This window comes from Sceloporus occidentalis, unplaced genomic scaffold (genome assembly GCF_023333645.1).
Source record: "Sceloporus occidentalis isolate IW3139 unplaced genomic scaffold, rSceOcc1.0.p SCAF_4, whole genome shotgun sequence".
NCBI lineage: Eukaryota > Metazoa > Chordata > Lepidosauria > Squamata > Phrynosomatidae > Sceloporus > Sceloporus occidentalis.
The window spans coordinates 196,195,319-196,209,896 of NW_028316984.1; the positions used below are offsets into that span (position 1 = coordinate 196,195,319).

A 14,578-nucleotide genomic window follows, 5' to 3' on the forward strand; every position below is an offset into this window, starting at 1 on the left:
GTAGTAGTTACTATTGTTAACCGCCCGGATGTTGTTAACCGCCCGGATTGGTTTGCCAGAGGGCGGTATACAAATAAATATTATTATTATTATTATTATTATTATGTAGTAATATAACGACAACCCCTTGTTGAATATGGACACTGCAAAATCGCTCAATTCTATTTCCCACAGACAGAAGTCCATTTGTGTAGGTGTATGTCTCAGACTGAATTCCAGCCTGTATTTTAAAATTTTGCATTAGAATTTAAAATGCGTATCACTGTTAACCTTTGCAAGCCATTTTGAGCCTATTAAAAAGGAGAAACATAAATATAACAACAAATATAAAGCATGATCCACCCTATCTATGGGACTGCTACCCATGGTTTCGCGTATCCACGTCCAAAAAAATGGACAGGCATCTGGCGGCCCTCCAGTGTGATTCTGTGGTCAATTCCAGCTGGAAACATAGGATTTGCTATTATCCACAATTTTCACAAAGTCAGGGAATGTATCCCCTTTGGGGATCCCCGAGGATGTGGACAAGATCCTTAGAAGTGTTAGGAAGACAACTTGCTCTCTCAATCCCTGTCCCTCGTGGCTAGCGGCTCAGGGGGGGACGGTGGTAACTTCCATGTTACACCGCATAATTAATACATCACTGAGGGATGGGCAATTTCCATCTAGCTTAAAATTGGCCATTGTAAAACCCTTGCTAAAAAAGCCCTCCCTTGACCCCCTGATGCATAATAAGTATCGGCCAGTATCGCTACTGCCATTTTTGGGGAAGGTGATTGAGAGGGCAGTTGCAATCCAGCTTCAGTCGATCTTGGATGAAACGGATTATCTAGACCCATTTCAAACCGGCTTTCGGGCAGGTTACGGGGTTGAGACCGCCATGGTCTCCTTGGTCGATGATCTCCATCTGGGCATGGACAGGGGTAGCGTGTCCCTGTTAGTGCTCTTGGACATCTCAGCGGCTTTCGATACCATAGACCATGGTATCATTCTGGAGCGCCTGGGGGAGTTGGGAATCGGGGGCACTGTGCTCCAGTGGTTCCGATCCTATCTCTCTGGGAGATTCCAGATGGTGCAGCTGGGGGACATGTGCTCCGACAAGAGGGCCCTTACATCTGGGGTCCCTCAAGGAGCCATTCTGTCCCCCATGCTTTTTAACATTTACATGAAACCGCTGGGAGAGATCATCTGGAGGCATGGGGCATGGGGTTATCAGTATGCTGATGACACCCAAATAGTCTTCTCTATGTCTCTGACTGATTCAGTGACCAAGGATGGCATCTCTCCTCTCATTGCCTGTCTGGAGTCGGTAATGGGCTAGATGAGGGAAAACAGATTCATCCTGAATCCAGAGAAAACGGAAGTACTCATGATAGGCTCCCCTGGCCCGGGGATGGCGGTGGTTCCACCTGTTCTGAACGGAGTCAACGCTTCCCGTGAAGGACTCAGTACGCAGTCTGGGGGTGCTCCTTGACTCATCGCTCCACCTTACATCTCAGGTGGATGCGACGGTCAGGAGCACCTGTTACCAGCTTAGGCTGATACGCCAGCTGCGACCCTACCTGGGCCGGGGGGACCTTGAAACGGTAGTACATGCTCTGGTAAACTCTCGGTTGGATTTCTGCAATGCGCTCTACATGGGGCAACCCTTGTACCATACCCGGAAGCTGCAATTGGTGCAGAATATGGCGGCAAGACTGGTCACTGGTACTTCCAGGACCAGTCATATAACACCGGTCCTTAAAGACCTTCACTGGCTGCCTATTCGCTTCCGGGTGCAATACAAGGTGTTGGTTATTACCTATAAAGCCCTAAATGGCTTGGGCCCAGGGTACTTGGAGGACCGCCTCTCTCCATACAATCCGCCCCGCACACTCAGGTCTGCCGGGAAGCAATTGCTAAGGGTTCCAGAGGCTAGATATGTCACCACCACGCAGAGAGCCTTTTCTACCTCGGCCCCCAAGCTCTGGAACTTGCTTCCCGTCGAGCTCCGCTCGGCCGCCTCGCTGGAACAATTTAAAAAGGGGTTAAAAACACACCTATTCCAGCAGGCATACCCTGACCCCTGATGTACTCCCTTCCTCTCTCCTCTCAGCAGCATTGTTGAGCTAGCGTGAGACTGTTTACTGTATGATTTGTTTTTATGATGTTTTTAATGGTTTTTATTGTTATATGTGTTGTGTTGTGAAACCGCCTTGATCTCTGGAAAGGCGGTATATAAATAAAATTTTATTATTATTTATTATTATAAGGGAGTCACATTGTATAAACTGTACTCACACATTTCAAGGCAGTTCTCTCAACTTGAGATTCCTCCCTTTACCCTAAAGACCAGAGAAAGAAGGGCCAGGCTCTTAGATGCAGGATCAGGCCTGGAGATCTAGGAACTCTGGGTATTATTAAATAAACAAACATACATGTGGGAATCATCAAACATGCATAGGGACTCCTAGTGATCTTCCGTCCCACCTTCCCAATGCTACATCTGCAGGACAAGACAAGGTGATACGAAAGCTCTGTTTAAATATTTGAAGGGGTATCACATTGAGGATGGAGCAAGCTTGTTTTCTGCTGTTCCAGAGACTAGGACCCACAGCAATGGATGCAAGCTCCAGGAAAAGAGATTCCACCTCAACATCAGGAGGAACGTCCTGACATTAAGGGCTGTTTGACAGTGGAACACACTCCCTCAGAGTATGGTGGAGTCTCCTTCCTTGGAGGTCTTTAAACAGAGGCTAGATGGCCATCTGTCGGGGATACTTTGACTGAGAGTTCCTGCATAGCAGAATGGGGTTGGACTGATGGCCCTTGTGGTCTCTTCCAGCTCTAGGATTCTATGATTCCAAGTCATCTGGACTGTTGACCTCTCTGGCCTTGTTGCAGCAGGTAAGAAACGCTCTTCCTTGGTTCTGCAGGAGACAACAAGGAAGGAATGTGGTTATTCTGGCTGGGAAGCAGCATTTTAAGTGCAGCTCTGGCAGGAGAGCTGTGGCTGCTTCTCCATGTAGGAGAAAGTGCTGGGGGTGGGAGGTGTGGGGAGGGGTGTTTCTTCTCTTGCACCAGTGCCAGACCACTAGCTTCGTAGTCTTCAGTTCCTACCCAGAAGAATGCTTGACGCAGAGCTTAGCAACATATTAAAAACAGAGGAACAGTGTGCTCTTCTGAAGATTTATAGCATGCCAGATTCCAAGGTCTCAAGGAAGGTTACAATATGGAAAGAGTTTCCTGCCTCCCAATCTCTAAAATCAAACAAAGCCCCCAACTGTAAAAGCTGGCTGGGGGCAGGGGGGAGGGGGGAGCTCTGTATGTTTGTGTGTGTGTATGTGGGAGAAATTGCAATAAGTATCAATGAGACCAAATCTGCAATTTCAAAATTGCAGATTTAACAAACAACTAAATGCTTCGACCCAAAAGTGGGGAATTGGCAGTTATTTGGACAGATGTCACCTTGTGAGATTTTCCCAGACAGGCATATCTGTGTTAGTTGGTTATCCATTCCATGACAAGCTGTTTTGTCTTTGTTGTAAGAGTGTAGAACATGGCACATCTATCTACTTCCAAGATTCGTGTCCCAAGTTGCGAAGAGGTACTGCAGGAAGACAAACACTAGGCATCCACTCTCGCTTTTCCCCAGCTGACACACATACATACACACTCAGCTTTGCCTGGAAGTCATCATCTTCTTTGCCAACAGACTCATATCTGTATCTGCATGCCATATATAGGAAAACTGGAAGGAATGAGATGCCCCATGTTCGCCTGTGCCATGAAAACAGTATTGCTGGCATCATCATGCTATCTATATACAGAATCACTGAATTATAGAGGTGAAATGGCTTCCATCTAGTTCAATCCTCTGCTAGTACTAAAGTACCACTGTGTGGTGGTCAACTAATACCTGTTTTAAAAACTCCCCGTGCAAGAGAATATATCATAAGAAACATAGATGCCACACACAAGTGCACATGCAGGCCAGCCCCACGCACAAATCAAAGTAAAACACTTTTTGTTCCATACAATTATTAGCTGCTAACATTTTGATTTGATTTAAATTTCCCTTTCGTTTCTTGGATCTTTTGGAAAAGGTTTCTTGTTCTTCCTTATTTGTTGTCACCCTTCTGTTTCTCTGCATTCATTATTATAGTTCTCAATGTCTCACTGTACAAATTGTTGAACAGTTGCATTCAGAGTTTGACTCTGTTTCAGTCCTTTTAGTTTTGCTTCCTGACTGTGCGTAACTCTCTGAAAAGTTTCATCTTTTTTCTTTTTGGCTATAGATAAGTGGGGTTTTGTTGTTATTTATTATTATTATTAACCTTTATTTATAAAGCGCAGTAAATTTACACAGCGCTGTACATACAGTCTTTTTAATTGGACGGTTCCCTGCCCTCAGGCTTACAATCTAGAAAGATACGACACAGAGGGAGTGCTGGTGGGGAAGGGGCATCTCTAGTAGGATAATACATATAAAATACATAGCAATACAGGAAATGATTCAATAAAACAGACAACAAAAGAACATCAAATAGCAAGTGACAATTATGCAATGCCTGGGAACGCTGCCCTGAACAGAATGGTCTTCAACTCCGTTTTGAAGCTGGTTAAAGAAGTGATGGCTCTTGTTCGCGGGGGAAGAAGGTTCCAGGAGTGAGGGGCAGCAAGTGAAAAGGGGCGAATCTGAGATGGGGCAGAGGAAATCCTGGGCTGAGACAGCAGGCCTTGACTACCAGAATGGAGGGCCCTAGTGGGAAGGTGAGGAGAAATAAGGTCTGATAAGTAAGGGGGGGCCAGCCCATGGAGGGCTTTAAACGTCGACAGCAGGAGTTTGTACTGAATGCGGAAAGGGAGGGGGAGCCAGTGAAGGGATGCCAACACAGGAGAGATGTGGTCAGAGCAGTGGGTGGAAGTGATAATGCGAGCAGCTGAATGCTGGACAGAGATTAAAGGACGGAGGTGAGAAAGAGGAAGCCCAGCCAGGAGGATGTTACAGTAATCAAGTCGTGAGATCACTAGGGCATGGACCAGGATCTTGGAAGTAGAGGCGGAGAGATATGGTCGCATTTTGGCAATATTGTACAAAAAGAATCTACAAGCCTTGGCTGTGGTCTGGATCTGAGGGATACACGACAGAGAAGAATCAAAGATAAAACCAAGACTGCGGGCTTGCTGGACTGGTTGAATAGACTGGTTGTTGTTGTTTTGTTGTTTGCATTTGTCCCTAAATTCAGTCCAGACTTCTTCTGCTTCCTGGTCAAGTATATAGTGCAAATCTATTTTTCACATTCTCTTCAAATCATGGATGCTTTTCAGGTTGTATTTAGGCATGATAGTTCATTTAGTGTTATTCTTTAGCTTTATTTTAATTTTTATACTAGTAGTTCATGGTATATGCTGCAGTCTGATCCTGGTCCATGCATAGCAAATTGAATTATGAATCAAGAAAAGGTGAAGGCGGATGCTGTCTTTGGATACACCAGAGTGAATGGCCTGACCTACCAACCATAAGGAAGGAGAGAGTGAGCTTTACTTCTGAGTTGTTGATAGGTCCATCAGAATACAAAGGCTTTTCTTTCCTGTTTGAAAAGGAGCTCATGTTCGAGATGAGGATCCTCCACTGATAGAAGAGTGATTACAGAAAATTGGTGAATTAAAAGACATGGACAGGCTAACTTTCATGTTAAATAACAAATCAACTCAGAAAGTAGAAAGAGACTGGTTATCAATTCTGGAATATTGGAAAGAATTATGGGATATAAATAAAAATCTTCAGAATTAGTAACTTAATGAAGTAGTAACAACATAATAAAGCTACAAGAAATACAAAGGATGACAAAGATTACTAAACATATGTAACCACTTGTATATAGAAATATATGTAGTATTGTGAAGAACTCTAGAATGAAAAAAAACCATGAGAGGCAAGGAATTATGGAGAGAAGGCTTTGCTTAGTGGACCCTATTTTTTAAAAAAATGTATGGCAATAATTTTTACTATTGATTTAAGACTTCAGATTTATACATTGTAATGAAGGAAAACTAAAAAGTTAATATTATTTGGACAGAAATGTTCATATGCAGATATAAGCTGCCCTGCTGTCCTCCAGGAAGTCCTGGCTCAGCTGAGGGAGTGCCTGCCCCAAACCACTGGGACTCAGCTGCAAACACTCAGAGGCATGGCAGAGAGCGGCTTAAAAATGCTGCCCTGCTGCCCTCCTTGCCCTTTTCACCTGGGCTACAGCTGGGCTCCGTATCTGGCCAGGAGGTGGGCAGAGAGGCGCCAAGGTCTTTTCCCCCCACCACCTCCAGCCAGTTTTACATCAGTAGACGGAGGAGAGCGGCGGAGGACTCTAACGCCAGCTCCAATGTCCTCAGAACACCTGGCTATACTGGCCCAGTTTTTTATTATTTCAGATATGTAATTGATATTTGATAACTGACTGTTCTTCTGTTGCTAGGGGAGAGTTGGGGATGCATTTTTTGTGTACTTTGTATTCTCCATGATGTAATTTGGATTTTTGTGTGTTATTATTCTATTATTCTATAATTGTGCTGTAATTTGGAGGGGTGTGTGTGTAAATTTTTGTATTGTTTCTGCTGCCTTTACTTGTAATTTGCCTTGATTCCACAAAGAAAAGGTGGAATATAAGTTGTTGTAGTTGTTGTTGTTGTTATTATGAACCAGGTAACTGGGGTGGGATTTGCATAAAGCCACTTTCCTACATTTTCCCTATGTGGTCTGAATCTTTTTCTCCTCCCAACATGTAGTGCTGTCAGACAAATCTAATCCACAAAGATGTACAAATATGTTGAAAAATTAAACTCGTCTTTTAAAAAGAAAAAAATATATATTTTATTTGTTTCTTTTAAAAAATGTACAAGTTCACATGCAAGACACACTCACACAAATGCACACATACATCATTTATGATGAAGAGCAAGCTGATTCTGCATCAAACCACTGGTTCTGGAGAAAATGTTTGCCGTGTCCATTATTTTGAGCCAACAGCTGGGGCTGTTTCCCTCTCCCCACCTGTGCTTTCCTGTGCACAAGTGCACAGAAGACTGCTTCAAAGTGTATCTGCTCCAGAAGAATCTGAACTCCCATGGATAGAACTGAAGCTCTGAAGCTCATCATCAATATTGACAGATGGCACCATCACAGACATCTTTGCTGGTTCAGGCAGCTTGCTCAGGTGTGGTGCAGTTTCTGCCACTGAAACAGAAAGAATATTTAGTTCTTTGCAATCCAAACCAAATAAATACAAGATGCACTAAGACCGCCAGCTGATTCATCATCGATCTGCAGGGAGAGGCAGGAAATATAAATAAAAATGGTATTATCATCATCATCATCATCATCATCATCATCTTCAGATGAAAAAATATCAGACTTTGTTATGCATGTCCAGTGTCCATAAATCAGACCCTATTTCAGGCATGGTTTGTTCCAAATTTTCCTGGGTGTGTGCTTCAACATGTGTTAGCGACCCACACAGTTTGTGACACCTACAAATAGTGAATACCAAAATTGGAGGATGGGCAGCAGGGGGAGAGGAGCACCTTTCCAAAATGCAAAAATGAACTATTACGTTATTCAGCCTTAACCATATCAATCCCAATAATTGAGGACTATAAAAACAGTCAAAGAGCATAAGATATAAATAAGGTCAGCCCTCATACCCATGGATCTTTTATCCATGGAGTAAAGCATGCATGGCTTGAAAAGATTCCAAAAAGATATACATTCCAAACAGCAAATCTTGATTTTGCCATTTTATATAATGGATACCATTTTACTAGCCATTGTATTTAATGGGAGTTGAGCATCCACAGATTCTGGTATCCCTGGGGGGTGGGGGGGAGGCGGCCTGGAACCAAATCCTAGTGGATGCCAAGGACCCACTGTAATTCTGCATTCCATCTCTCCAGCCATTTCAAATCATAATTCCAGTCTGTTTCAATGTGACAGGACATGATGATTTCCATAAACAGGGAAGAAAGACGCACACTAGACAAGGAGAAATAAAGCATGCAACTACGAGTTTTTAGCACAAGCGGCAAAACATAATTCATCATTACTTGGGTGTAAATTCTTAGGTCAGCTTCACACATTTATGTAACAACAAGCATAGACTGGCAAACATTATGCCTTTAGAATTCAAGGTGGAATTGTTGTGTATGTTAGTGAAGATTACTCTGTTAGTGAATATTACTTTAGCATGCTCTGTACACAGGTCTTGCAAGAGTGAATTAATACATAAAGGATCAAAATATAGTCTTTCAACTTCTTGTATTGAGTAATATTGACTGGAAGATTTATACAAAACATTTGCTAGCCATACTGTTCTGTTTGGCACTGATTTGTGAGTCAACCTGTTCTCTTCCTGCAGCCTCCCCGCCCCTTGTTGATAATCTGAACTACCTTCATCCAAAATCAACATCCAGAGGAGGCATTTGTTGCTACATAGAGACACTCTGGCTGTACCCTTGGTATAGTGAGGTTCAACAAAGCAAGAGCAAATTGAGAACTCTGAAGACTTGAATTGTATTCAAGTATGAAATCGAAATCTCTAGTGGCATCTGCATTACTATCAGGACATGCTAAATTAATAATCCACCTCTTCTCATTGACATGCACAGCCAGTAACATTTCCCCTTCAATTCTAAAGGGATAATATTTGCCAACCTCTGCCCCCTTCCCTGCTTAGTTATCTGCTGTGACTATGCAATGGCAACTCAAATTCATTTAGTCTGTTCTAGATTGTGCTTTGGAGACTACTAATTAGCTGATCAGCCTTGGCATGAAGCCTTTCCTCTCTGTGCATCTGCCCATCCATTCCTTTGTTCATAGCCCACCTTTCTCACAGACTGGAACATCGTATTCAAGGGATGGAAGTGAGTTAAATAGATGAAGAATGGGCTGCCTCTCTCTTTGCCACTCTCACCATAGGGTCAGCATCTCCTCTCTACACCTGGCCAGTTCAAATGGCATCCACAGGGCATCTACCCAGAGTGACAAAAGAAGTTGCCTCCTTCTCTTTGAGGCTGGATGAGATCTTCTTTATTTATTGCCCAGCTGCCAGCTCTGCCAGGAAGACTGCCATTTCATGTATTCAGCTTAACCTGAAGGGTACACATTCAAAATGGACACCAAGATGCTCAAGGGACACTTGTTTCCCTGGATAAAATGCTTATCCCTCCATGACACTAAGTAAATATGTATTCTTTTCAAAAATGTTTATAGCATTCCCATCTTCCACTAAAACGTGCTTCAATAAAGCCTTGCCATTGCAAGATGTTGGGTTACACTGTATAGTGTACATACAAGGATGCAACAGCCAGTGTACAGAAGCATTTACTGTATATATTCGTGTATAAGTCTAGAAATTTAGGTCCAAAAATTGACCCAAAAAACTTGAGTCGACTTATCCACAGGTCAATGTAAGTACTGTATTTTAACTCGTATTTAAAAGAAGGAAACTTTCCCTTGTCAAAGGCAATGGTATAATCTGTCCTGGAAGCACCAATCCCCTCTACTTTCTCATCCATCCAGCCTTAGGAGTGAGCACAAAGAACTATGTCTGCTGGAATGTTGTAAGTTCTTTGACATTGTTTTGCTTTGCATTGTCATTTAGATCCTTTGCTATATGCCCCTACGTTTTACCCTTGACTTATCTACGGGTCATAGAAAAATCCGTAATTTTGGCCCCAAAACTTGCCCTCAACTTTCACATGAGGTCGACTTACAGTCATACCTAAAATTCCATGCTTATGTATAATGGAACAGTCATTATGATGTTCCTCATTCAACTTTTGGGGGTCAAAGCATCTCCCAAGGGAAAGCAGCAATTGAGGAGAAGCCTAAGTGCTACACTCCTGTCTTGGCTGTATCTTTTTGCAGTGCTAAAAGCTGTATCCTGCAACTCTTTTTTGCCCTTCTGAAATGATTCCAAAACTCTTCTTCGTGCTCTTTTAATATACTCTCTTTCTTTTTTTTTCTTTTTTCTTTTTTTCTTTTTTTTTAAATTTTTATTATTAAAATACACTCTATACAAAAAACAACACTAATAACTTTACATGTCCACAAATCAAAAATAACAATTAATTAAAACAAACTTGACAAAACTAAAAAACAAAACAGACAACAAAACAAACTAAACTACAAACATCTCCTAACAGCTAAACAATAACATAAAATCTTCCTTCCCTTCCTTTGAGCTAAATATTTATACTACATTATTTATTTGACTTTCTTTTAACTCCTCTTACGACTCTTTAATCATGTTTATGGAATATCTTTCCCTTCTCCCTTTATACATATATAAATATATATTTATCTATCTATTCACTTTCTATTATACTTCACATAATAACCTATTACTTTTAATTAATATCTATTTGTACATATATTCCAATACATTTCTTTTTTTTTTTTTTACAATTATCAGTATTTCATCAAACATCTTATCTCTTAAAACTATAACTAATACAAAGGTCATACTATGCATTCTGATATCGAGTTAGTCTCTTCCTTTTCGTGCCATCAAATAATCCAGTACTGGTCTCCATTGTTTATCTACCTCATTAACATTTTCATTTCTGAGTAAATATGTTAATTTATCTGATATTATCATGTCATATATCTTGTTATACCATTCCTCCTTTACCGGTGTTTCTTTACATTTCCATTTTCTTGCAAAGACCATTCTTGCTGCAGTCACCAGGTAAAATATCACTTTACCATATTCCTTTTCTATCTTTGTATCTGTTATTATCCCTAATAGGAATAAAATCATATCTTTCTTTATTTTGATATTTAGGATTTTTTCTATTTCAATGTGGATCTCTTTCCAAAATTCTTTCGCTTTTTTACATTCCCACCACATGTGTTTAAAAGTTCCAGTTTTTCCTTTACAATTCCAGCAATCTGGTTTACCATTTTTATTAATCTTGCATAGCTTTTCTGGTGTCAGGTACCATCTATATTGAGTTTTATAATAATTTTCTTTTATATCAGCACAGAGCGTGTATCTTATTCTTTTATTCCAATTTTTTCCCCAATCATCCAACATTATTGGTCTCCCTATATCTTGTGCCCAGGTTATCATAAAATGTTTAATTGTTTCATTTTCCATCTCTAGATTTAATAAAAATTTATATAATTTAGATATTCTGTGTTCCTCCTCATTAATTAAATTTTTTGCCAACTGTGTCCCTTCTTTTTCAATCTGATGTGTTTTAGAGTCTAATTTATATCTTTCCACCATCTGCATGTAGAGGAACCAGTTACAGTTTAGCCCTTCTCCTATCAGTTCTTCCATTGTTTTTACTCTATGTTTTCCTACTTCCTGCTTAAGTAAATCATCGTATATACTCTCTTTCTTTATAGGACAGAATGGCTACTGCTAGCCACTACTGAAATGTAAATTATGCTAGGACTTTATTATCCTGGCTTTCTTTGGACCCAAGGGCTGTTGTAAAAAATAATAAGTAATAAGTAATGAATACTACCATTACTACTACAACTAGCAACAACAACAACAAACTAAGAAAACTGGAACAGGTCCATTAGGTTGCAAGCAAAATCAACACAGAATGAAAGACATTCAAGAAAATGCAAGCCATCAAGTACTAAACATGCTGTAGTCCGTTTTGTGATATTCTTATATCAGTGTTTTTACAGCTGTGCTCTGGAGGATCCAGAGTATTCCCTAATTTTTTCTAAGGGGCTCCTCTAAAGAAGATGAGTACTGGCAGACAAGATAGCTCAGGGATGTGATGCTAAACGCATTGACAATGTCTGCTCAGTATAAAAAGTGCTGAACAAGGCAACCTCCATGGCCAGGATCCCATGGGGTCAAACCTCATTCTCTCTCTCTCTCTTGCATTTGACTGTTTCATTACCCATGCAACGAGGTATCTGCGACCATGCAATATACACTGGCAGACTGAAGCCTTCTCCTGCATATGTGCAAGGAGAGAAACAATAAAGAACCTTGTTATACCATAACATTTTACTGGATATAAACTTTCATGGAGTCCAGTCCACTTCAGCTGATGCATGAAAGTGTATCACACAGACTCCAGTGGACTTAGTGCACTACCTGTGGGTTGTCACAGTTTGTGTCACAGAATAGTGGCTGGCCAAATCAGAACATTAATCTGATGAAAGAGAGTGTACTGTATTTCTTTTCACATTGCACTATTTGCAATTACAACTGCAACTGGTTTATATCATACAATGTAATACATATAATATAAAATATACTATTTCCCCATGTAGAAACCTTACTGTTTTGTATTCTGCTTCTCACGTTTGCAGTGGCTTATAGCTATAAGCAATTAACAATTCAGACAAAGGGGAAATAGGCACTAGTCTTAGACGGATTATTTGGTCTGATCTATCAGGCCTCTTGTAGTTTTCTTGAAAACATCACATTGCTTCATGTGGTCAGAGGTGAGCATTGGGTGCATTCTACACTGTGTTCCATACAGGGCCAGAGCTTGGAAAACAGCTTTGAACTGCAGCTCCCAGTTCAAAGCTGTACAATGTCAGCTGGGAGTAATCTGGGAGAACAACAGCAACACCTTTTCCAACCTTTGCAAAGGGCAACAATGTGACTAAATCGTCCTGGCCACCACAAAGTCAACATGATAGCTCTGTTTAAATATCTGAAGGGATGTCATATTGAGGAGGGAGCAAGCTTGTTTTCTGCTGCTCCAGAGGCTAGGACCCGGAGCAATGGATGCAAACTGCAGGAAAAGAGATTCCACCTCAACATTAGGAGGAACTTCCTGACAGTAAGGGCTGTTCGACAGTGGAACAAACTCCCTCGGAGTGTAGGGAGTCTCCTTCCTTGGAGGTCTTTAAGCAGAGGCTGGATGGCCATCTGTTGGGGATGCTTTGATTGTGATTTCCTGCATGGCGGAATGGGGTTGGACTGGATGGCCCTAGTGGTCTCTTCCAACTCTACGATTCTATGATTCTATGCCCACTAAAATACACCACAAAATATTCTGCAACATGCAGGGATTCCGCTGCAGACTTAGTGATTCCGCAGCCAAGAAATAGCCCTTAAAAGGTTCCCTTCAGAGAGCAAGTTTGAAACCCATTAGCTTAAAATTGCAAACTAAAACTGCATTGCCCTCAATCAAGCTCACTGGCACTCTCAAAGTGTGACAACTAATTTTAAGCTTCATGACATCACTGTTTCATCAGGTATTTCCAGGTTTAGAATGAAAGGCAGACAGACAGACATAATATTCCTAGAACTGAGAGGTTCACTGAAATTAAATCCCCACACCTCCAGTCTTGAATCTGAGGTGGTAACAGCCCACACTGGCTCTGACATCTGCTAACACGGAGTGTGATACATATTGTGCAGGACTAATTGGAACAATTTTATGTTAAAAACACCACTCTGGAAAAAGGTAATTTAGAAAGCTGAAGGTTCATCAGTGTAAGTAGTCTGCTGTTTTACTCCTCAAAACACTATTTTAATACTTGTTAATTAAAAAAAAAGCCACATTGTTCCCCTTACATATCTTGGCTTTAAAGTGCTATCTGCTTTAACATCTGTATAAAATACATTTGGAAATACCAGCGTGTATGTAATACTAGAGTTCCATGGATACTCTTCTGGGGGTGCTTTGAGATTCCAGTTAATGAATGCTGAATTACAAGGCAAGTGCTTGCTGCAAACTCTCAAAGGGCCCAGTCACTTGACTCCAAATGGCTTTTATCTGGCTTGTATTAATCTCACTGGTTGTCAGAACTTCAGCATGTGCAAGTCAGACACTTTATAAACACAAACCCCTGGAAGCTCATGTTCTCTTGCTTTCATGCTAGTGTGCATGTATCCACACGCACACACACACACACATATACACAGCTCTACTTGGCAAAGCACAAAAGTACACCAAATTTCTCACAGCTAGGGCTGTGAGTAGCTTGAAGTAAAGCACAATGAAAACCCCCATGTTGTATTTCATGCATTGGAAACCCAAATTCTAAGCACTAAAATATCTTTGCATAATTTCCTTCAAATGTGTCTCAGTGGGAATAAAACTGGCATTCAAACAAAGAGCTAGCTCATATGTATTTTAGACTTAAGTTCTCAAATGCGACTCCTAATATTATTTAGTGATTAATCTGATATTAGTGCCCTCCTTTGCTCCCCCCAAAACCTGGTATGTCCCTTCTCCAACCCAAATGCAACAACCACAGATATCTTTATCCCCATAGGTAACTTTTTCAGCGACTGCTCCAAAATCATGGAACTCCCTCCCACTGGAGGTCTGCTTGGCTCTCTTTCTGCAGTATTTCTGACAGCAAGGCAAAGAGCTTTTTGGTTTGGCAGGTCTTTGGCTCCAAGTGCCCCAGAAAAGGCTTTTGGTGGTGTGTGTTATCCTCTTATTCCTTTTTAGTATTTTTTTAAAAAAACAGAACTACATATTTAAATAGAACTGCTTATTTAATTGTTTTACAAAAATTATTTATTCAACTTTTGTATCAAGCAGGTTTTAGCTTGTTTTAATTGACGTAAGCCAGTTTGGGACCTACACTGGGCAAATGACA

The 14,578-nt window shown here is 41.0% G+C and overlaps 1 protein-coding gene across 1 annotated transcript in view; it reads right to left on the minus strand.

Moving 5' to 3' along the window:
* Positions 1-6,825: 6,825 nt before the first annotated feature.
* The window catches only part of KIAA0586 (KIAA0586 ortholog), a 109,547-nt gene continuing 101,794 nt past the window's right edge, over positions 6,826-14,578 (minus strand). The window contains exon 33 of the mRNA XM_089522804.1: positions 6,826-7,213. Coding sequence (XP_089378930.1) covers positions 7,068-7,213 — 146 coding nt within the window. The 3' untranslated portion in view covers positions 6,826-7,067. The remainder of the gene's footprint in view (positions 7,214-14,578) is intronic.